General features: G+C 39.2%; 1 protein-coding gene across 4 annotated transcripts in view; it reads right to left on the reverse strand.

Annotated features, from left to right (window-relative positions):
- sorcs1 (sortilin-related VPS10 domain containing receptor 1) overlaps window positions 1–20,898 on the reverse strand; it is a 212,376-nt gene extending 191,478 nt beyond the window's left edge. For 2 of the 4 annotated variants that reach the window (XR_013655855.1, XR_013655856.1), the window contains exon 1: window positions 19,745–20,898. Coding sequence is in view for 1 of the 4 variants with exons in the window: in XM_011488553.4 (XP_011486855.2) it covers window positions 19,745–20,482 (738 nt within the window). In the remaining 3 variants the exon portion in view is untranslated. The remainder of the gene's footprint in view (window positions 1–19,744) is intronic. The other 2 variants (XR_002292451.3, XM_011488553.4) reach the window with 1 other exon arrangement.
- Window positions 20,899–22,544: the final 1,646 nt, after the last annotated feature.

Below are 22,544 nucleotides of genomic sequence, written 5' to 3' on the forward strand. Positions count from 1 at the left end.
ATAAACTCATCATGCAGAAGATCGCTGACATGTTTCAGTCTGAAAACGTCACAAAGACATGTCTGCAGCACAGGTGGTTATCCACACATGGAAAACACTAAGGACGATGAAAAAGATTCCCATGAGTGACTGATCAATGAGTCCAAGAACACAACAAAAAGGAGGTCATAAAAGGAGCAGAAGAACTTGGAACAGAGTGCAGGGCTCACTTGACTTAGGTAAGGTTCATACTTTAACTGTCAGAAAGAGACTTTGGGGCCAAAATGGTTCCTTGGTTCAAGGAGGGAGAAACAGCTGAGAAAAAAATAGATAAAAACACAAACCCTCCTCTCATATTTGACAAACACATCTGCATGCCCCCAAATGTCAAAGACGAAGATTCAGTAAACTAATGAGACAGTAGAGGAACTTTCTTGAAGGTGTGCATCCTGTCCCAAATCTGGACTTAAACCATTTAACGGCAGCCGTTAAATAGCAACACATGGTGGTGGTAGTATCATGGTTTGGAAATGTTTTGCTGTAACGGACATTACTTTTCTCAACCAGGAAAATCATTCCACTTTGTCAGATTCAACCTATATATGTTCTTGTCAACTACTGGACTTAACAAGAACAGGTTTACTAAAAAGAACATATTAAATTTCTTGATCTTAAACAAACTGTAATGATTCAGTGGTTTGGTTTTGTTCTTGGTTTTCTATTTGTCAGTGTTACGGCTGTGGCCGTAATATTGTTTTATTTGTATATTTGGAGTGTTTTTCGGTACCTGTTTTCTTTGGTTTTCTGCTGCAGTGGGAGGTTCTGTCTTTCCTTTTTCTTTCACTCCTATAGTTGTGTGCAGATTGGATGCCACAGTGTCCGGAGCACCTGGTTGGCTGTGGACTTCCAGCGGCAGCTTTAAACATCATCTGTTGGAACCCCCCCCTCTCTGCAGCTGGCAGCAGCAGAGCATTTTGACAAACATTGTTAGAGGCTTTGGTCCTTGTAATTTGGGTTTGGTTGTTTTTGTATAGCTTTGAGTTTTTAATTGTGAATAAATTCCCAGCTTAATTTCAGTTTGGGTCCCGTAAGAGTTTATGAGTTATTATATAATTTAATTTTCCTTTTAACCTTTATGTTACACCCATTTACAAACCCCCAGACAGGGGTGTATCAAGTCACCCCACTTTAAGGTTCATGATCCACAGGTGTCTTCAGTTCAGTGAATTACCTTCAGCTTATTTAAGTGTCTTGGTTTCTGTTCATCCTTGTCAGGTCATCTGCTCTGTTGTGTCACCGTTTTGTTTCTCCCCATAGTTTTGTCATGTTTCAGTTTGGTTCTTAAATATTTTATTTTCTGTAACCAAGGCTGGTCTCCTGCATTTTAGGTCCTCCACCACCAGTTCTTGACACAAACTCCTTAACTGATGCTGGGAAACAAGAAAATGTTTCAGATTTCAAAAGATTTTGCGAATAATAGAAGAACAAAAACTTCTTTGCAGACAAGGGGAAACTGTTATTTTTTTTCTATTTTACTTTTTTTTTCTTCGACCATAGCTAACAAAGACCCACATTCTGACTATATTCTTAACCTTAATCGATTCAATTGTTTTGAAACAAAATGGCTTCTGTTCCCTTTTTCATCTAAATGCTCAACCCTCAACATATTTGGGGATTTTAGAAAATGAACTTTATCATTTTGTCATCGTTCAGAGATGCTTTCAGCCTGTTTGTGAGCGTCTGAGAGCATCTGGTTGTTTCCAGGCTGCGGTGTAGCGCTGCTCTTCTCGTTCTGGTGTCAGCAGCCTCACTTTGCTGTTGTCTAATGGGCTCTGATAGCTCGATGCCGACTTGAGGAGCAGTGACATGGGAAGCTGGGCCGATCAAAGCTTCATCCCTAGGATACATGCTAATTCACATGCTAATGACGGAGTTGAGGTAAATGCCTTCAGACAACAGCAGATGTGGCAGGAACAGCATCTCCAGATGTCTTCATCTGTCCCCTGTGTGTCTTCAAGGATGACGAACACAGATGGGGTCCACCATACAGTAGGAAGTGATTTCTGTCTTCTTCGGAAGTGTTGCTGCTTCCTTAAAACATGCAGACGTCTCTCACAGGGACCTGCCCGAGGCGGAACAAAGCTGAAACAGTCCCAAAAGTCAACAAAATGTGGGGGGACTGGAGTTACCTGCATTTCTGTTGGTTTTGAAGTACTTTTTTTTTTTTTTTGTCTGCTGATGCTTTTTTCATGTGCAAAAAAGTTTCAGTCCAGCCACATTGAGCGACAGTTTTTGTTTAAATACACAAAAGAAGAAGTTATGGTACAACTTATTATAGACTATATTAAAAAGAAATCCTTATTAATCTAAAAAAGCTATGTATTGAACTTAAACTATATTATGAATGTACAAAAACTGTCTTTTTACTTTATTTATTTAATTTTATTATTACGCATAACATACGTTATGTCGTAATAGTGTACATGGGTTATTACTTTTTGTATTTTTTTGCACATTTTGTATTTGTATTTTTGCACATTTTGAACACCCTTCATTCTTTTGCACATTGCTGATGTTCTTCTCTTTTTTCTTTCTTCCTCTTTTTTGCACTGAACTGCTGTAGCAATTGAATTTCCCCAACGTGGGATCAATAAAGAATATCTTATCTTATCTTATCTTAAACTGCATCCCAATCTACACAATAATTTTATTGTAAAAGCGTTACACTTGATTATCTTAACTTGACTTTATGATCTTCTTGGCTTTGTTTAAAATGCCAAAGTATTAGGACATGTTCTGAATAAAACATTGTCAGCTGCAAGTGTCGTCAAAGCATCTTGTCCCTGCTCTTTTAAATCATATTTGACAGAATTAGACAACATATGTAAGGCTACAAACTTACTCCTTAAAGAGCTTGAATGTTCAAGAAAATCATCACAAATTCAAAACTCTTCATCAGACTCTTATGTGTCTGAAAAGATGTGAAGACACAAAAGATAATAAATAAATTACTAAAATAACAACAAAACCCAACATCAATTGAAAAGCGGTGTAGTACCAGAAAAACTAAATGGCACAAATATGTGAGTGAAATTCTGTCAAAAAAGCTCATGAAATTCCCTTAAATATTTGTCATACTGACATATTTTTGCTATAATAAAAGATGAGATGCAAAGGACTGTGTATGTCTAACATTTCTAAGGAGCAGAAATCTCAAAATAAGCAGTTTGTTTGTCCTAATTACCATCACTTACTTTTCGGTTTGTGTTATAATCTCTAATGTGTTACCATTATTTTGACACCAGCGGAAATACACTCACATAAATTTGGGCACGTCATTTTAAACATGTAAATCCATAAATCCTTCCAACAAAGAGACCCATTTGATGTCATTTCGACAAACACCGGGAAATAAATGAACCAGAGCGAATGAAAAGACAAAACTGCCTGAGGTTTCATGGAGCGGGTAGCCCTCTGAATCATCGACCTGCGTCGGTTCACAGCACAGCTCCTGTTACTTCCAGCGGGTTGTTAAAGCAGGCAAAACACCCGACCTGTCAGGTGACGCAGTAGTCAAGAGCACTCTGACATTCAGCTGCAACGAATTTCTGCAGACTGCTAGGAACGCTGTCAGCCCTGTGGTTCAACTCTCCATCAACAAACATCATCTTCGCCGGATTATCTCCAAGTGTTTGGTGGAGACTTCAAACACGCAGACTTATGAGCCAATACATTCCACCGCACACAAGCGTTAACTCAGCTAATAATCAAACACAAATAAGACTGAAACCTGTTTGTCTAAATAACAAAGATGTTCCATGAATCACAATAAGCAGGAAGAAACATCCAATTGCAGACAGATTTCCAGTCATGCTTGTTTCCCGTTAGGTATAGAAAACATACAACCAAAAAATATGTTAAAAGAAATTTTTAAAGTGCTTATATAGTACCTTTGTGGGATTGCATAAACAAAATCAATTTGCAAATTAAAACTAAAACTTAATTGTTTTGTTTTACAATCTTAAACCAAAATGATTAAAGATGAAAATATTCTAACTGTTTTTTCTAAAAACATGTTGGTACCGGGTAAGTTGAAAACAATAAACCGTATTTTCCGCACTATATGACACCAATAAATAATTAGGCGCAATGGCCTATTTTTGAAATGTCATATATAAGGCGCACTGAGACATAAGGTGCATTAAGTGAGACAAAAGAGTCAGAGATGAGTCCGTCAGTCAGACAGACTTATCAACTGTGTTCAGAGTAACTCTAGGCTATGTCTGAATGCCTTCCCAACTCCCCAACTACTAAATCACTATATTGTGGGATTATAGTGTCGTATATTTAAAAGAAATTTGGCTGCCATGCTCACTACTGTTTTTTGTTTTTTTTTCCTGTCCATTTTCTATAAGAAATAAGCAGGGTGGAGAAATCTAGAAGATCAAGTTAGTCCCCTGTGTTCTAAAGGGTTTAAAGGTGAGTAAGATATTCAGTGTGTCCATTCAGACAATGTATATCTCAGTCCTTAAATGCTTCGAAGTCCCATCTAAAAACTAAAGATTAATTCAGGTTCTCTGACGTGAATTAATGGCAAGAAAAGATGTGAGCACAGAGCATCACAAGTAGCAAATACAACACAAATTGTAATGAGTACAGATTAGGAAAAATGTGAAAACTGCTCTCTGCACAAACATGATGAATGTAGAGAAATGCAGGAAATAATTAATGTTTTATAGTTAAATGACTTCTCAGAATAGTGGGTTTTCTTCCTGTCACCATTCTTCTTTGTCAGAACTTGTTTTATGTCAAATTGCCTTTAAACAAGCTGCTTTGCAAGTGCGTGATTTTTCTCAGTGGTTTGGTCAGCTTCCACCTTTCATTTTCCCTTGTATTATGTGTTGAAACAAACAAACTAAACAAGATGAAGTTGTGCAAAGTCATCTCGAACAAAGTGAGCCAGAGTAAACACAAAGTCCTCTAGTAACAAATTTATAGGGTGACAAAAAAAGAAAAGGGGAAAGATGAATCGCATTAATAGATAATCTCAGAAATCCCCTATTGAATTCTGCAGTCATAATAATAACCCAATTTTGTTTAGCTCCTTCTCTGCTCCTGGAGTAAGATTAAAGCCGCAACCATCACATTCTTTTCTTTTTTATTTATTTGTTCTCTTTTTTGGAGTGAGACAACTCAGATAATAGGCATTTAGCTAAAAAAGCAAAAATATGTTTATATTTTCATTGAAAATTAGACTTCATTTTTTTTTCTCGAGCCTGGAGTGTTTATGAGTGTTTATGAGTTCAGAACCAACTAGGGTTGTGCCGATGGATGATACCATCGTCCATCATGATGGGTGACTGACATCACGATGGAGAGACACCATTGTGATGCCACGCCCCCGCCACGCTCCGAGTCGACACCATAAGCCGCGGTTACATGAGCAAAATATCTTGATCAGATCAATGGTCGGATTAGAATCCAACTGTGTACATGGGCCCAGAAAAACGTTTTCAGATTATAAAAAAACGTTCACATGGGTCACACTTTCGGTCGGAATAAATCATTTGCACATGCGCAGTAGTGTTGATAATACCGGAAGAGAAAATTAGTTCCGCTGAGAGGCTACATGCATAAATACGTCAGCTTGGTAATATACGAGATGATCTTAATCATTGTTACGGCTATTATGAAGCGCCTGTTTGCTCATCATTTTATTTTTAATCCGTGTGGTTAGTGCTTTTTCTGTTGAAGAACGGAGCCGGAAAGAAGCCCGTGTTAGCAGTATGCAAACAAGGGCTAACAACATTTAGCTTTGGATGATCATAAATCCATGCGGGAAAGGCTGCAATCTGCATCTTGGCTACACGCAAATATGTGGGAATAATAACATCAGCCTTTATTTTGTTGGGACACACGTGATTGTTTGAACGGTTTCTAAGGACTGAGCGACATTTCTGCTTTGAAGCTTACAAAGTGCCCCAAAAGCCGCTGTGTGTGCTGGCGGTCCGAGCTCTGCCCGGACACACACTTTACCGGGACACCCGGTTCTCCTGAGTTGGGTAGCTCGTTCACGTAGAGCTGCGGGACGGATCACAGTCCTAAGTCTCCCACAGGTAACAAAGCATCCTCCTTTCCCCTCAAACACAAAGCTGTTAAGTCCGTCTGCTCTGCTCAGAGACATGGTCGCTCGCTCCACCGGTCCACCTGACTATTAAGTGCAGGAGCGGACTACTTCTTTTCTATTTTGTTTGTTGTTGTTTTTTTTTGTTTTGTTTAAGTCATTTCCGTCAGTTTATACTGGATCATTGCGGATGAGTCATTAGTTGGGAAATAAAATAAATAAAGTAATAAAGTAAAATAACGAATAATAATTATATAAAAACGAAAAATTAACTCCCCACCCCCCACCCCCAACGATACCATCGTCCATCCTGATGGTTGACTGCAAACATCGTCAACTGCCAATTTCAGGGACATCGCCCAACCCTAGAACCTACAGCATACACAGTCAGAAATGTCCGTTCATCCACAATAGATGCTCTATAGAAGCGCTGAAACACTCCGGGCCGCTCAAAAGAAACCAAACGTTTGAACTTCACCGCCGGGTGAGATGAGAAAAATGCATTTCAGCCTAAGTTGTCAAAAGCATTGTTTGTATTAGAGGCTTTAGAGCAGCAGTGTTTGTGCCAGGAGGCAGGAGATAGTATTGATCATTATGCCTCTCAGTTTGACACGAGCTCATTAAAAGATTTGTGAATTGCAATGTTGGGTCACGTCTACATGTGGAGCATGTGTGTGATCTGTGTGCATCATGACAGCTTCAAGAAAATAGGTGGGCGAGGTAGGGTCGCTCATAATGGATCCTTCACGTTCTTCCAGATTCTTGCCTCCTCCAACATCCATGTTCATTCAGGCTCGCCAATTAACTTGACCAACCGTCTTGTGTGCTTCTTTCAGTCACCGTGCTAGCTGCACTCTTTTCCTCCTCACGTTTAAGCAAATTCCAGTGGTTTACAGATTGCCAGGGATTCTATTTGTGCCACAGGAACCTCCCGTGCAATTCTGCACTTGATCGGCGGCTCAGATGGGACACGCTGTGGTAAAACGGGCTGTGAGAATCAGCCTTGTCAATCTAAATTGCCACACGGGGGGGGCGGCGTTTCAAAGGAAACAGATAACACACAAACACCGCAACCAGCAATTGAATCCCATTCCTCAAAATGAAAGGCCGAAGTCTGAGGGTATCGGCTGAACTCCATCCTGCAAATCAAACTTTTTCCCATGTTCCAAACTCATTTTATCTCTGCTCTTACTTAATGCAGGCTGCGTGGTGAAGAAATTGCATTTGCCATTTCGCAAATCTGATTTGCCAGCGTGCTCCGCCTTGCCGCTCGGTCAGGAGGCCACACTTCAGCGCATTCCTAATACTGTGCAGAGCTCGTCGCCATCGTTGAGGGCGAAGGTGTCAATCACCTGTAGGACAGCAGCAGTAATGTCACCTGCTGCACTAACAGACAGACGGGGCTGGTGAGTGAGCGCTGATGATGCAACCGCAAAGAAAAGTTTGGTTTTACAACTTTTTGGGGCTGCTTCTTTAAGGCTGTTTGTCTCGTGGTTTATATTTTCAAAACTTGCAACCTGAGTATATTTATTTTTCAAAAATTAAAACAACTACCGGTACATTTTTTTGGCCCTCTCTGTTTGGAAAGCTCAGATCTAAACATGTAACCATCTTTTTTTCCCCCTGCCCTTCTGTTTCAAGAACTGCACAAAATTCACAATATTCCCCGACATCTGCCAATATGCTGCACTTTGTCAGATTTTTGTTCCTTTCCTGGTTAAAATTTGGTCAAATAGTCATTATTTGTTTGATTTCTAGTCCTGTGATCTATAACCAAGGTATAAGGCACCTTTGCTTTTATACTGTCAGAAGTAACGTTTGGCCATATGTATTTTAGCATCAATATTTTCTACTTGCTTCTTGAGTCAGTCATAGAAAGCTGCCTTTTTGAAAAATAATAATAAAAACCTTGTAATCTTTTACCCTTATGATTGCTACTTTCTCAGAATCAATTTGAAATGAACCTGAAAAATTATGGCTTAGTTTTCTTTTGAACATCTTAGTATTTTTTAGGGCAAAAACTAATTTTCCACATTTTTTATGCAAAATGTAGCAATTTTGTACTCTGAAGTTTTAAGTTTGTTCAGTTTGTAAAAAGGGTTTTTCATTAATACTTAAATTAGCTTTGAAATGAAATTTTGAAAATGTGTTGAATCTCAAATCAATGTCATGTCATGTATTTTAAAATCAATGCTTACTCTAATTATCCAACCCCACTCAAGATGTCCCAGCACATCTCAAACACACATGATAGTCAGTTTTGAGTTTATCAGCTTCCTTTGAAACCAAAAAGAACCCTTTTGTATTTCTTTATTAGCAAACCTCAAAACCTCTATAGAGTCGTCCTCATTCACCCCAATTGCATCAATTGCAGAGAACATAATGTCAATGCGATAAATGGACAGTCTGGTATTTCACCCAACTTCAACAGCCCATTGTTCCTCCCACTATCTTCAAACAGAATTGCATACACTGAAGGAGATTTAGACAAATCTCAAACTTCATTGTGGCTCAAATGGATTTCCAATTACATTTGTCAATACAGACAATGAACCACAAAATAAAATAAAAAAAGAATCGGGAACCCTTTTAAAGGCCAAAGCAATCCAGTGCATTAGTGTTTTTTTTTTTTTTATTCTTTCTTTCCTTTGTGTTTTTCTAACCCTACACTAAAGTCAAATTAAAGTGGTCTGAAAAACTTAATAAAACAGTAATAAAGACAGACGCAGTGCAGTTGCATGTTGGGAACATTACTTTCTCATCACCTGAAGGCTCTTTCTTAAATAAAGTGTGCATTCCTGAAGGCATCGCAGACACAGATGGGAGAGTCCTGAAATATTAACCATAAAATGCATAAGATATTTGCAGGGAGCCTGCCTCCAGGATGAGTTTGACTTCTCCAGAGAGTAGCTACACAGTAAAAGAAGTAATGACATATTTGTGTGGGATCTCCTGGGACTTTTACTTCCATAAAGACAGAGGGACTGGGAGCCCGGCTTGTTTAGGGCTATAAACAGTGAAGGGCGAGTAAATGCTGCTCAGCGGAGCATGAGAGCAACCGCCTTCCTGATCACTCCCAGGCACGTACCAGAAGGATCGCTTAGCCCACACAGTTGCTTTCGTTGTGTTTGTTTTTGCGCTGTGTCGTTCCTGCATTTTCTCCTTGTCTTTCGTCTCAGCAGGTCGTAGAGAGCAACATGTCTGAAAGCACACAGATTAGAGTCTGTTTGCATTCAAATTGGATGCGCACAACCTGATTTGTAAGCTCACTTTGTAATTGCAGCATTACACCGGATGAGTGTGGCTGAGACACAAGATGCATGTCAGAGGAGTGAACAGAGAGAACGGAGGATATTAAAGACATGAAATGGAGGATCTCTTCACATAAAACATGTCTTTTACCCCCCAAAAACCAAAAATGATCATGTTTTCATTAAAAAAAATGTTATGATGAGCTCATCCTCTGTAAGCAATTACTGGTTTTGTCAGTAAATCCTATTTTCCATGTACTTTCACATATGTGCTGCAGGAACAAATAGAAGTTGTGAAGTTGTGTTTTTATTTACAAAGAATAAATTTGAACACATTTTTCTATATTTCACTATTTTGTAAATGTGTATATTTATCAATTAACCTCTTGACGCCTATTCATGCACATTTGCATCAAACCACTTTGGCTCCAAAATTATCTTAATTTAACATCTATTTGAAAACAAAAACATTAAAACCTAAGTGATTTTTTTTTAGAAACAATTTCAGGCATCAAGGGGTTAAAGCAAACAACAAAATGTCAGTGTTTAGTGCTGTCTTTGACATTATAGAGCTGGTTAGTGTAAGATCTGCTATTGGACAGATGAGGGGGGAGAAATAGGGAAGAAATGTTCCACGCATTTATTCTTTATGTTAAATCAGGTAAATTACACCATCTACGTACTGATTTGTAAATTTTTCAGCATTTTGAGTCTTAGGTGTTCATTCAGTTCACTTTAAATACAAATTTGCAATCTGACGATAGCATTTTGTTGTGATTGGAATTAGACGGCATCATCACAAATGCACTTTATGTCCATTTTACTTTACATGAAAAACTGGGAGGTGAAGAGCTTCTGCCTTGACTGCTGCTGGGAGATGCTGCTGCATGAAGACAGCAAAGTTTGGTTTGCTCTTCAACTTTACAACTTCTACTCTTAATGTTCTGGTGACACAAGAGGGCAGTGCGAGAATGACAAGGGCTCCATGTCAGAGGCAACACCAAAATATTAATAATAATAGTATTTCAAATAAAAGTGGTGGTTTCTATATCAACACTGTCTGAGGGTTTTGGCTCTATTTTTGACATAAAGGCGGCCATAATTTCCATACATAATTGCAAACAGGAGGATTAAACCACTTTCAAAAATGGCTGGTTCCTGACCAAGGTTTTGGTGCATCTATACATGTTTAAAATACTGTCTAAATAATACAAAAAAAAAAATGTGAACACGCTAATTCTATTTTTTTCAGAAATACAGTGAGTTTGTTGCTTTTCAAAACACGAAATGATCATTAACAATAGTTTGAAAATGCAATACGTAGGATTACAAAACACTTTCAAATGACTTTTGTTAATAAATTATTCATTAAATTAGAAATTGTAATGTGTCTTATTATTTGATTCAAAATTATCAAAAAGCTGTATGACTATTTCAAACACCATCATTGTCCACCTTAATGTTTATGTGTTAGGTACAATATTTTTAAAAGCCCAATTCACTTATATTTGACTCATTGGTAAAATGCAAAAGCACTGATTTATTCTAATTTAGGTTTAATTTTTTGTCCTTTTTGAGTCTTGTTTATGGAATTTGAGTAGTCGAACAGGAAAAATTTGTCAAATTAAGTAAACATGTACCAATTCATTTTCTTAAACAGGAATAGCATTGTTGCATTGCATTTGTACTACAACAGTACATCATGTAAATTGAATTTTGATGTTTTGAGTTAAAAAAAAGGAAGAAATCTACATAATATAATAAGACCATTTTCACATAAATGTGAATTTCAGCTTTAAAATGACCTTTTACATCGAGGCCATATGTTGGTAGCTGGTTTATATTTGTCAATGAGATGGAGAGATGTTTCACAGATTTTTTTAATTTACTCTTGTCTGCTTCGTATTACTGTGCAAGTGTTTACAAAGTGTGTAAATATTTATATGCAATAAGACGTGCAATAAAAGTCAAATCTATTTATAAACGTGTTCTTATAAAAGTAAAAGTAGGAGGTGCAGACACAGCTTTCCAGAACCGTCCTGTCATTATTCTCCTGGTCGTCAAAACCTTCTAAGTGTCCAAACTTTATGGTAAATATAGGAAGCAACCTGAAATTTTAAAAAGCAGCTGAAGACATTACAAAAAAGCTGATTTATTCCCTTTATGTCTGTAGTTCTTATTTGTATTACTTAAGTTGGACTGCACAGTGGAGTACTGGTTAGCGCCATCACTCCACAGTGAGAAGGCACTGCTTTTAACACCTTTTTGTGTGTAGGTTTTCTCCGGAGACTCTGGCTTCCTCCAACAGTCCAAAAACCTGCTTCATGGGTTGATTGATTATCCAAAAATGTAAGTTTGCATGTGCGTGTGTGAGTGCATGCATACGTGCGTGTGTGTGTGTGTGCGTGTGTGTGTATGGCCCTGTAACAAGCTGGCAACTTGTTAAGGAACCTTCACCCAATGGAGCTGGGTTGGCTCCAGCAACCTCAAAAAGGATACAGCCAGTTCTGTAAATGAATGGATGGATGGATGGATGGATGGATGGATGGATGGATGGATGGATGGATGGATGGATGGATGGATGGATGGATGGATGGATGGATGGATGGATGGATGGATGGATGGATGGATGGATGGATGGATGGATGGATGGATTGCTTTGGTTTCACAATTTCCTTTTATATTGTTATCCATGTATTTTCCAGTTAAATTTAGGGTTAGAATAATTCAGAAAGGGTTAGCTGGAGGAAGCTGATTTGCTGTGGCGACCCCTGAAGGGAAAAGCTGACAGCAAAAGAATAACATTATAAAGTGGTCCCCTCGCTACAGGATGGGTCACCCTTCACGGACCCACTGTTTTACAGATTTTTTTTTTTACAGAGCAATCTGTGTTCTACGTCCTGATTGGCTGTAGATCTTGTCAATCTCATCTGTGCCGTGTCTCCAGTAGAGAAGAATGTGTTCAGTTTGCCAGATTTACATTCATTTTCTATCGCAATCAGATCTGTGTTTTCATTTTACTATAATGGACCCTTTTTTTTTATGAAGGTTTGAAATTGAGATTTTAAACAAGAGAAAAAAATCTGAAAATGTTAATGTTTGTCTGAGAAAAGTGTATAAAGTGTGTTGTGAGGAATGTAACAGCCCTGATAAAATGTGGAATCTTTCAGCTTGCCCTTCAGGGGTCACTACAGCGAATCAGCTTTTACTGATTCGCACATTGGCAGAGATTTTAATGTTGGATGTCCTTCCTTTATTTTACCCGAGCCAGGGACCTGCACAGGGGGACCCAGGCTTGGGCTACATAGTTAGGCAGTAGCGCAAAGAGTCTTGCCCAAGGACCCACACTGCATGAAGCTCATCATGGGAATCAAACCCTGATTTCCTTTGTTGCCGATCCTGCACTTAACCAACTGAGCCATCCAGGATCTGATTTATGGAATGTTTACTCCGCGGTAAACTTGGCAACACTTTATTGCCAACTGCAGACCACTTTTTGTTTGTTTAACCTTCACTTTCTTGCTTGATCCACATAAATAAAAAAAATGTATCCAAAAAAAAAAAAAGGTCCAGGGTCAAAATGAAGCAATGAAGGTCTTTATGCCGGAGAAAAGAAAACAGGATTTTTGAGATCAGAGTTTAAAGTGAATTATCAAGTACAGAAGTGGGTGTTTCAACAGATAGTAAAAAAAATTATGCATCTTTATTTCTTCCGGGAAATTGTCTTTTTACACAATAAAGGCCATTCAGATTGGTCATCAAGGGACAATCAAAGAGCGTCTGTACAGACTAAGGTGGCATTTACAACACAGCCCTTATTCTTCCTTAAGCAATGCTTCCAACAAATGCACAGCAGATGTACACACTTCAAATACCAAAACTATGCTTTCCCACTGCACATATCTGCTTTATATCCAAGAACATATGTCTCTAAATGGCACTTGATTCTGTAATCGCAGTTTAGCACTTTACAAACTCACACAATCTATCGTCTGCGATCGTCCTCAATTGTCTTCAAACGAACAAATAATGTGACCTTGACGTTGCAGATGGAATATTTTGGCGGGACTTTAGCGAATAAATTACGAGCTGGCTGTTAACTGGGTGTTACCATAGCTATGAAGATGCATACTCAAGCATAAATAGATTGCTTCAACGCCATAAAAAGATGTGAGAGTGTCAGCTGAGACAGCATTTGCGAGTGACTTTCTGTCAACCCTTCCCAGAATTCCACCCAACCAACACCTCATTAATTTGTGACAAATCTTCTGATATCAAACAACTGTGATAGCTTAGAAAAAGTGGCACCACATTGATGCCAGAACGTGTTACATTATAATTCTGCTGCTTTTTATTGCCTTTGCTGGATGATTTCCAACTTTTCTGGCACTTCTTGTCTTTGGAAGCTTAAATAGATCTTCCTGGACAGACTGACAATATGCCATCATTAATCCAGCTGGGTGACAGACCAAACTATTTAATGCCTGACATTTTGTCATGTAAATAACACTGTCCCTGTGCATGTTTTGTACACGCCTGAGAAATATGTCCCTTCTCCCTTGGCGAGAGTGATCTTTTTACCAATAACCTTTTATTCTTCTGTGAAATACTGGAAGCGGTTTAACATGTTTTTATTTATTTTTTTACTGCTTAACTAAATATAGGGGACAGTCTGTCTGTAACTTTCAAAGATATTTTGTTAATGGTTAAATTAGTTGTGTACAAAGTAGGGGAAAGTCAGCTAAACACCAATAACATGGAAAAAAATTGTCATTTAAGAATTGTGCCCCGGCACATATACTGATCACAACACATCCATCCTAGAGCTTAAAAGACTTTAGAAAGATTGATAGAAGGGAGGGGGTTCTCACATTGTGACATCAGAAAGTAGGGAACAGCCCCTTCCAGAAAGATTCTGCGCTGCTAACACCGCCCCCAGGCTAACACACACACAGACACTTTCTCCATGGAGCTAGCAGTTATAGGCAAAACATTTTTATTTGCACAATATGCACATCCATCTCTGCAAAAATTCAGATGTTTGTTTTCATGGGGGAAATGCAGTAACACTGCAGGGGCAGGTTGATGTCATGAAATGGGCGGTACCCAAAAGGAGCGAAAGGCGGTGCCTAAGAGATCGAGTCATCTTACTTCTGGGTAGGAAAATGAGCTGTGAAAATAACTAATATTTCACCAAAAATTGTTTAGTCTGCCAAAGGTAATATACTATCATATACATATATATAAATAATTTGCTCTGTTAAAAATAGCATGATACAGGTCATATACATCATTACTCAAATTCCTAAGATGTCTCCTCTTTGAAATACAGATTTTGTTGCTACAACGGTGCTCGTATGTTCAACAGCTCCCAAGCTTCACACTCACTTTGAAGCTGACACAGTATTATGAACACATCCAACAGACCTTAAAGTAAAAAAAAGGTTGTTTTATGACAAAAAATTAATCACCTAGGAGAGAAGCTATGCTTGAAGCACCTTGCAGAAGTTTATCCACTTCAATTTAATTCAGTGACATTTTAAAATGATCAGGGATCAACTTAGACGCAAAATCCACCGACTCATTTGTCAGCTTTTCAATCCAATTCTGCTGTAAAAGGATGCTGTCAGATGTTTCTTTGTCATCCTACACTGCTGTTCTCTCCACCTACACACCTCAACAACAGTTCACGAAGGTCCAAAATCCACCTTTGCACTAGGGAAGAACCAGGGGAAGCTGCACAATGCAAACATTGGTTCTTCCAGTTTTTTTGAGGTTTCAGGTCAATGACAAATGTCCAGGTAATGAGAACAAGCTGAACTTTAGGTAAATGTTGGACTGGAAAAGGCACGAAAAGCAATATGAAAAAAGAAGCTTAAATGAGTACATGAATTTGTGTCAGTGTGGCATATACTGCATCGATCCTTACATTCACAGTCAGCAGCTAGTTCATTCATATGCCAAACACACGTTCATAGTCACAACCCTCTTCTTGCATGTGTTAGGCTTGTGTTACTCCCCCAGACTGTATTTCATGAGTCACAATTACAACCACAATTCCAAGCTGATACACAGGATTCCAGCAACGTGGGAGGCTTGAGCTTTGTAAAAAGCATTAGAGGTTAAATAATAGCAGCAACTGAGCCTTCATCTGCTCAGCGTGTGGCTGACACATTGATTTATTTATAAAGATTGTAAAGGATGAGCACATCTGCCTCTGAATATAGCCACAACTATAGATATTTCGAGTGGGATTGTGTCCATTCTTACACACCTCAAGTTAATCTGCAAAAGAAGTATGCATTTACTTTTTGCACACATATGTTCACAAGGCCGAAATGAAACTTTCTCTCCGTCTTTTTATCTTGAGCTACTGTAGCACAGAAGCAGCTGAGGCTTAGAATGGAGGGTATGGGAGTTACAGATATGAGTTTGACTTGGGTTCGTTGAGAGTGAGGCTGTGAGGCCAGACTTTGATGCTGCGGAACAACGCAGACCCCTGCAAAGATGTGTTTGAGCTTTTTCAGTCATGATAAGAAATTAATTTATTGGTTTTGTTGCCTTTGAGTCAATGCTGATTAAACTTTGACTTTGAGGAACTAACAGTCAGAGAGCTGTCCTCTCAGCAGATTAACTTATCTCTGAACCAAAATCTTATAATAAGGCCCAGCTGTCATACTCTCATTGTTTTGGCATGCTCTTGATTCAGACACAATCACAACCTTGACTCATAAATATTCACAAAAACTGGTCAAAAGTTGGAACGCTTCAGAAAATGCTTTCAAATAAAATAAACAACCTTACCCATCCATGGCATAACCATGGCAACCATTCAAATGTCAATGAATTTGAAAATATTTGAGATTGTCTACAAGCAAAAAATTCACACCTACAGTATAGACACACTTTCCCATTCATTTGAATGAGAAGGTGTGTCCAAACTGTACTTCCTCACTGCCATTAAACTCTTGCAAGGTTCTCATGAACTATGCCCACCGTCTTTTCACTGGAGCAGTTTCAAAATTTAAAGACTCACTCCAATCATCCTTTGATCTATTTTAAAAGTGGTCCCAGTTGGCTTTTAATTTTTAGGGAAAAAAAGAAAAAAAAAAACATTGTTTTCTGGGACATATCTTCTGTGGTTAGCCTACCCTCACTTCCCATCATCCATCTGTTCACACTCTGTTGCGCTAGCTTACAGCCCCCCAAAACTAACATTGCCAGTGCAACAAAAATGGCGAACAATATTGGTGCTATCCAGCAGTGAAGTTTTGGAGCCAGATGCCAGCTCAGACAAGGAAAATGAAGATATGTATGAAGCTTGTGGCCCTCCCAGCATATTTTCCACGTTACAATACAATACAATATTTTTCTGCATTTTTTTGTCTGCTCCTGATTCACAACAATTTGAGTAAAGAAATAGTTTTTTTCTCAGCTAATTTTTATATGTGTCCTCCATCATGAGAAAATGTACACACGAATATGTTAAAGACACCAAAAACATAAATCTTATTGGAGCGGGTCATAAAAATCTTTCTCCCCATTGACACCTAAAGAACATGCACTCTTTTAACTGCCATAACTCTTTGACTATTTACACCATTAGCATAAGTGAATTTTTGCTGTTAGGCAACATGTTGGCACAAAGCTTTTTTTTTTTTTTGCCGTGCAACAGAATTCACTGATTTATGTTGCCGCCGTAAACCTACACTACTGCAAACTGTTGCATGTTCGCGCAAAGCTACGTTTTTGCGCTTTAGACTCTGCTGGAATTACGGTAATTGCGCCAACGGTTGATGAGTTACGGTAGGCCAAAGAATGTCAACACTGAAGCTAATGCTCTGGTGGTAAAGGGTTACCGGTAACTGTCAGTCACTAAAATCTCACAAAGATGGAGGCCTTGGAAATATACTCTTAAAACTTTCAATTTAACAAGAAAATGAAATCAGATAAAGTTAGGTCCCGGGAGGGCTGGGTATCACTGCCAACTTCAAATTAGATATATAGGGTCAAAATGTAATATGATTAGACTTATGACTTGATCCAATTCATTTTACTATGGATTAATTTATCCATTTTCCATATCAGAAGCAATAGATCTTGGTCATAGAAATGTTTTCACCATTTATTTAAGCTGAACAAAAGTGGCACCTGCAAAAACATTCTTAGTGCTTTCATTAAAAAGACTAACCCCTATTTTCCAGAGCAGAGTTAAAGGAAAACCAATCTTGTAAGTAAAGATCAATACAAATTGATAAAATCAATTGACCTAAACCTAACCTTAGACCCAAGATAAACAGATCGATGCATCTTTCTAGGATCATGTTAACAATTTAGAACACATTAACACTAATTGCCCAAGTTTGAAAGGCCTGAAAATTGCGACACATGTTTATTAGCCCCAAAAATGGAAAACGTTGTATGATTGCTATGGTCCATTGCATTTTTAGGCTGCCATTTTGGATCAAAACATGACTTTTCCTGCACTATGACAGAAACCTAATTAAAAAAAACATGTTATTACGTTCCCAGAGGGTGGCCAGTAGCCACTTCTGAAGCCACCTAATGGAAGTTAAGATATCTCCCCTGCTTACAGATTTAATTGTAAATTTGTATGCTCTCCACAAGCTTTTGAAAACCACTCGAGACAAAGCATTGTTGATATCTAACTCAACAAAGCTGTGTGCTTTTTTATATCATCCCCATCATTTGTTATCTCCAAGGAGCAAACAATACTGCAGCACAAAGGACAGCTGGAGCAAGTGCTAATAAAATGTGGTTGTAACTTTAATGTGCACCACACTTTAATGCTCCAAGGAACTCAGGCAGAAAATGTCCCCAATATTGAAGTGTTCCTCTTGGCATTCAGGAGCATCACCAGCTGGAACAACCACTAATCTTCTTTCACTTCCACTTCTATTGTGCTCTTTAAAGCACAGAATTGAGGATCATTTAAAGTTCAAAGCCCACATGTAAAAATAGTGGATAAATGTGTGTTTTTTTCAGCTGACAAGAAGATTTATAACAGAAGACTGTGGACTGAAAATGTAGTTTGAAGGAGAAAAATCTGATGGCCATTTTTTTAACCTTAAATATGGTTTTATTGTTTAAATGCAGCAATACAATTTTTCTGATCACGTTTTTTTTTTTTTTTTTTCCATAACTAAACTCTTACTTCCTTGATAGGGTTGCATTGGTTACATTGAAGGTTTTACTTCATGTGGCGTTTGGAATAGAACAAACATTGGAAGACTTTCTGGCAGCATGAAAGACTCATACACCAACCTGCTTCATCTGTGAACTGTGACTCCCTGCAGACTAACACCATGTTGGATGTGGGGTCCAGGATGCTTGTTAATAGAACCCTAAAATAAATCATCTGAGTGAATTGTCTGATCAATATGAGGGAAATTGGATTGTCAATCTCTTTAAAAGCACTTCAAAATGGATTTCAACTGTTTTTGTTGCATAAATTAAACTTTTCTGAAAACAATTTGGTCATTTTTTTGTAAAATCAGTTATTTTTAAAGCCATCTGTTTGTTGTCTTTATCAGTCCAACTGTGTAAAAGTTGTCATCATTGGTTATATATTAAAAAAATCAACAATGGTACAGTGACATTCAGTTACTTAAAGTCTGTTACAATAGAACTTGGAGCAGCATTTATAACAAAATTCCAGTTTTATGTTCAACTTCTTTTTGATTTTGTCTTTTGAACTTAACTGACAGTTAAATCTTTGTCTAATGTAGTTTCCCATTCTTGTTGGTTACAACAATTTTATTTGATCTAGCTTTAGTTTACAGAAGAAATTTGAGATAAAACATACATCCACATGTTTGGAAAGACACATCCTTATGCATGTGTGCAGCATGTTTTCCATCTCTGTCTTTTCCTGCAGTATGGAGAATATAGGAGAAAAACTCTATAAGCAACTTTTTAGTATATTTGAATCTCCCTCCTCAGACCTTTGGTAAGAACTCAGATGCATGAAGCTGCTGGTGTTGCACACTGGTTCTCCACATGGTAATCTCAATCAGAGCCTCTCCCTCTCTCGCTCTCCCTCTCGCCATCACCTGAGAGGATCTGCGTGCAATCCAGAAACTGCAGCCAAAAACTTTGCTGCAGCAAAAAGGGGGAGGACAGCTGATTTGTGCCTGTCCTCAAACCTGCAGATCTTCATGGAGTCCGCGCGCCTCAGCTTAGCTGCGCGGGCTGAACAAATGCACAATTCTCTGAGAGGACAAACAGCAGGTTCATCAGAGATCAGTTGTATCCGTCTGATTACACACACGTGTACGTTGAAGCGCTCGCGTGTCTGTGAGCACACGCGTTTGACGCGCAGCCAAAGCGCGCTCATCATTGCTCTGAGCACGCGTGGTGAGACACTTACGCTGCTGTTCTGGCCGGACCAGTGGACCATGGCTTGGTTGTGGGACGAGTCTCCAGTCAGGGCGAACGTGGAGCTGTTCACCTTCGGCTCCTCGTGCCTCGCGCCGGCGCTCCTGCGCTCTTCTCCGCTCCAGCGCAGCTCTGCGCGCAGCACTCTGCGCACTGTCTCTGCGTCCTGGTGATCAGCCGCGGAGTCTCCGGCTAAATCACCGCCGCTGCTCCTCCTGGCGCGCGCTCCAAAACTGGCTGAAACTTTGCTCTGAGCAAAGTCGTCCGTGCTTCGCTCCGCGGGCCGGCTCCCTGTACTCCGTTTAAGCCGCGGCTCCACGTTTGGAGCACACTCCGCGAATCCATCCTCACAGGGGAGTCCCTGCGTTCCCAAAAGTTCTCCCTGTGCCCCAGTCCCGGACTCGCCCGTGTTCAGTTTTATCAGTAGTTCCCGTGCGCGCCACTTATGTCCAAGGTGGCATGACCTGCAGGTGATTTCAGCCGTGGCCGCGTGAAAGAGACACGGCGTCAAGAGTAGCAGACACCAAAGCGCGCGGGGCCACTTTGGGCTCAAGCCGGCGTACAGGTGCATCTCTGTGGGCTCAAAGGTTTGCGAAGCCCGATCTCCGTTCCCGGACTCTGCACTCAGTCTCCCGGTTCCTGCTGCAGGCGCGGCGCAGACTAAAGTGCGCCCCAACTTGAAGGGTTTGATGAAATGAAGCCTTGCGCGCACGAGGGAGGAGCTGAGCATTCAGATGTGCAGGAGGACAATGTTGCGACTGTCTTTTCCCTTAGTTGTTATTTTCTACCTTCATTAAAGCGCAGACTCAGACCTGCTCCTCCATTCAGTCATTTTTAATTCTGCTGTCAAACTTTAAATGAATCAGTTTGATTTTTTTCCCCAAAGAAGTGCAGCAGCGGGCATGGAGTTTTGGGGAGCTGCAAAGCTTTTATTTAAAGATCACGTGGGATTGCCCCTGGTTTGGCATGCAGCTGATTTCATGGCCCTTCGCGATTTTACAGCTGATTGTCTGAAGCTGCGCAGCTGAGGGAGGAAGCCCGAGCTGCATCAGGAGGAACGCTCCCACTTTCTGCCGGAAAATGGTGCAACAAGCATCCCGGCTTGAGTGGATTTAATGAAAGTTACACGTCTTTGACAGGAACCCAGCAGCCCTGAGAGTCTAATCACGGCAAGTTTCTCCATGCTGATGAGCGCCTGCTTGCCAAAAGGGCTGTACAAATGGCCGCAGACTTCTGCAACAGCTGGCTGCTTTCTTCTTCACAACAGAGATGCCATCAGGGGGTGGAATGAGCAGACTGAGCCTGGAGAGGCGATTAGTTTTACCGCGAGGAAGAAAAAAATATCTATAGGCTGCAACAAAGTGAGATTAAAGAGCAATGATTAGTGAACGATTGCCAAAGCTTTGTGCCCAGTTAGACAAACGCTTCCTCTGCAGAGATGTTGCATCCTGTGATCTGAATAGAAAATTCTTCCCTTTCATCTTGCAGTGTTGCTCATTATATGGATTTTTCTGCATAAACGATGATGATGGTCGAAATTGAGTTAATTCTGAGGTGCCTCAATGCTTTCTGTATTATCCTCCTCAGCCCAGGAAACACTTTAGCATCTTTATGAAAGGGAGGAGAGAGTTTGCAGCTGCAACGATAAAACAGAGACGCTTGAATATTTTCCTCGAGCCACCCAGGAGTTCTCTGCATACATCTGAGGACATGAAGTCTACAAAATATTTGTTTTTAAGAGTAAAGCATGTTTAAAATCCACTTGGAGGGAAGCTTAGCATTACAGAAAAAACATTGCACAACAAAAGGAAACTGAATGACATTGTTCTCCAACTAATGAATACAGGCATAAATCTATAAGAAAATCTTGCTATTTTTAATAACATAAAGGCCACAAGACAAAAACGTCCTATCAGCATTGGCTGGAATATTTAAAACCTCTTGTTTATTTTTGTTTTCTGAAAAAAGGGATTTTTTTTCAGATAGGAGGTTTTTACTTTGAGCATCAATATTATGGTAGTCATCTAATTTATTGCAGTTATTGTCTGAAAGTGATGTTGAAAGTCAGAACTCTAACGTGTTTTTTTTATATTGTAATATTAGAAAATATATTTCAGCTTTTGTGGCTATAAATGAACTTCTATTAAAACGTTCAAATTTTCTAATCCATTAAGGGAAGTAATTGTTTTTTAAAGTACAACTCATTTTGGAAAAAAATGATATCTTTGCAAAGTTTGGTAAGCACTTGTTCAAACAAATTTAATTTATTACAACAGAATTCTTTAAGATTCTTTTAAGGAATTTCCCAATAATTTTAAAAAATAAAATATATTTTTTAGGTGTAGTGTATTGTGTAGTTACATTAGGGTGCACAATAGAGTTAAAATAAATCTTTTGTTTTTTTGTTTGATGGGTGCAGCTTTAGTGAAAGTGGCTCCTTCAGAAAACCCGTACAGGAGAGAAAATCATCGCGACTCGCTGGACGAGGCAAAAAAATTCAGTCGATATTCCATCTCTGTGGTCAAGCCTGCTGCCTCTGAATTCTGTGTGCAGTAAATGCATTGAAAGTGCCCAGGGCCAGCAAACATGCAGGGTTAGCAACTTGGTTCTGTCATTCAGCCTGCAAAAAAAAAAAAAAAAATTTGCAGTGTTGAAGCTGAAAATTTCATCTTCCTTGGAGGGAAGCTATGAAAATTTAAGGTGAACCAAAGGACACCCTCGAAGTATTGGTGAGCCATGAAAATAGCAGTTAAACAGTTTTTATTCAACACAAAGTTGAAAAGACCCCCCAA

The sequence above is a fragment of the Oryzias latipes genome, chromosome 1 (assembly GCF_053564925.1).
Source record: "Oryzias latipes strain Hd-rR chromosome 1, Olatipes_Hd-rR_3.1".
Lineage (NCBI taxonomy): Eukaryota > Metazoa > Chordata > Actinopteri > Beloniformes > Adrianichthyidae > Oryzias > Oryzias latipes.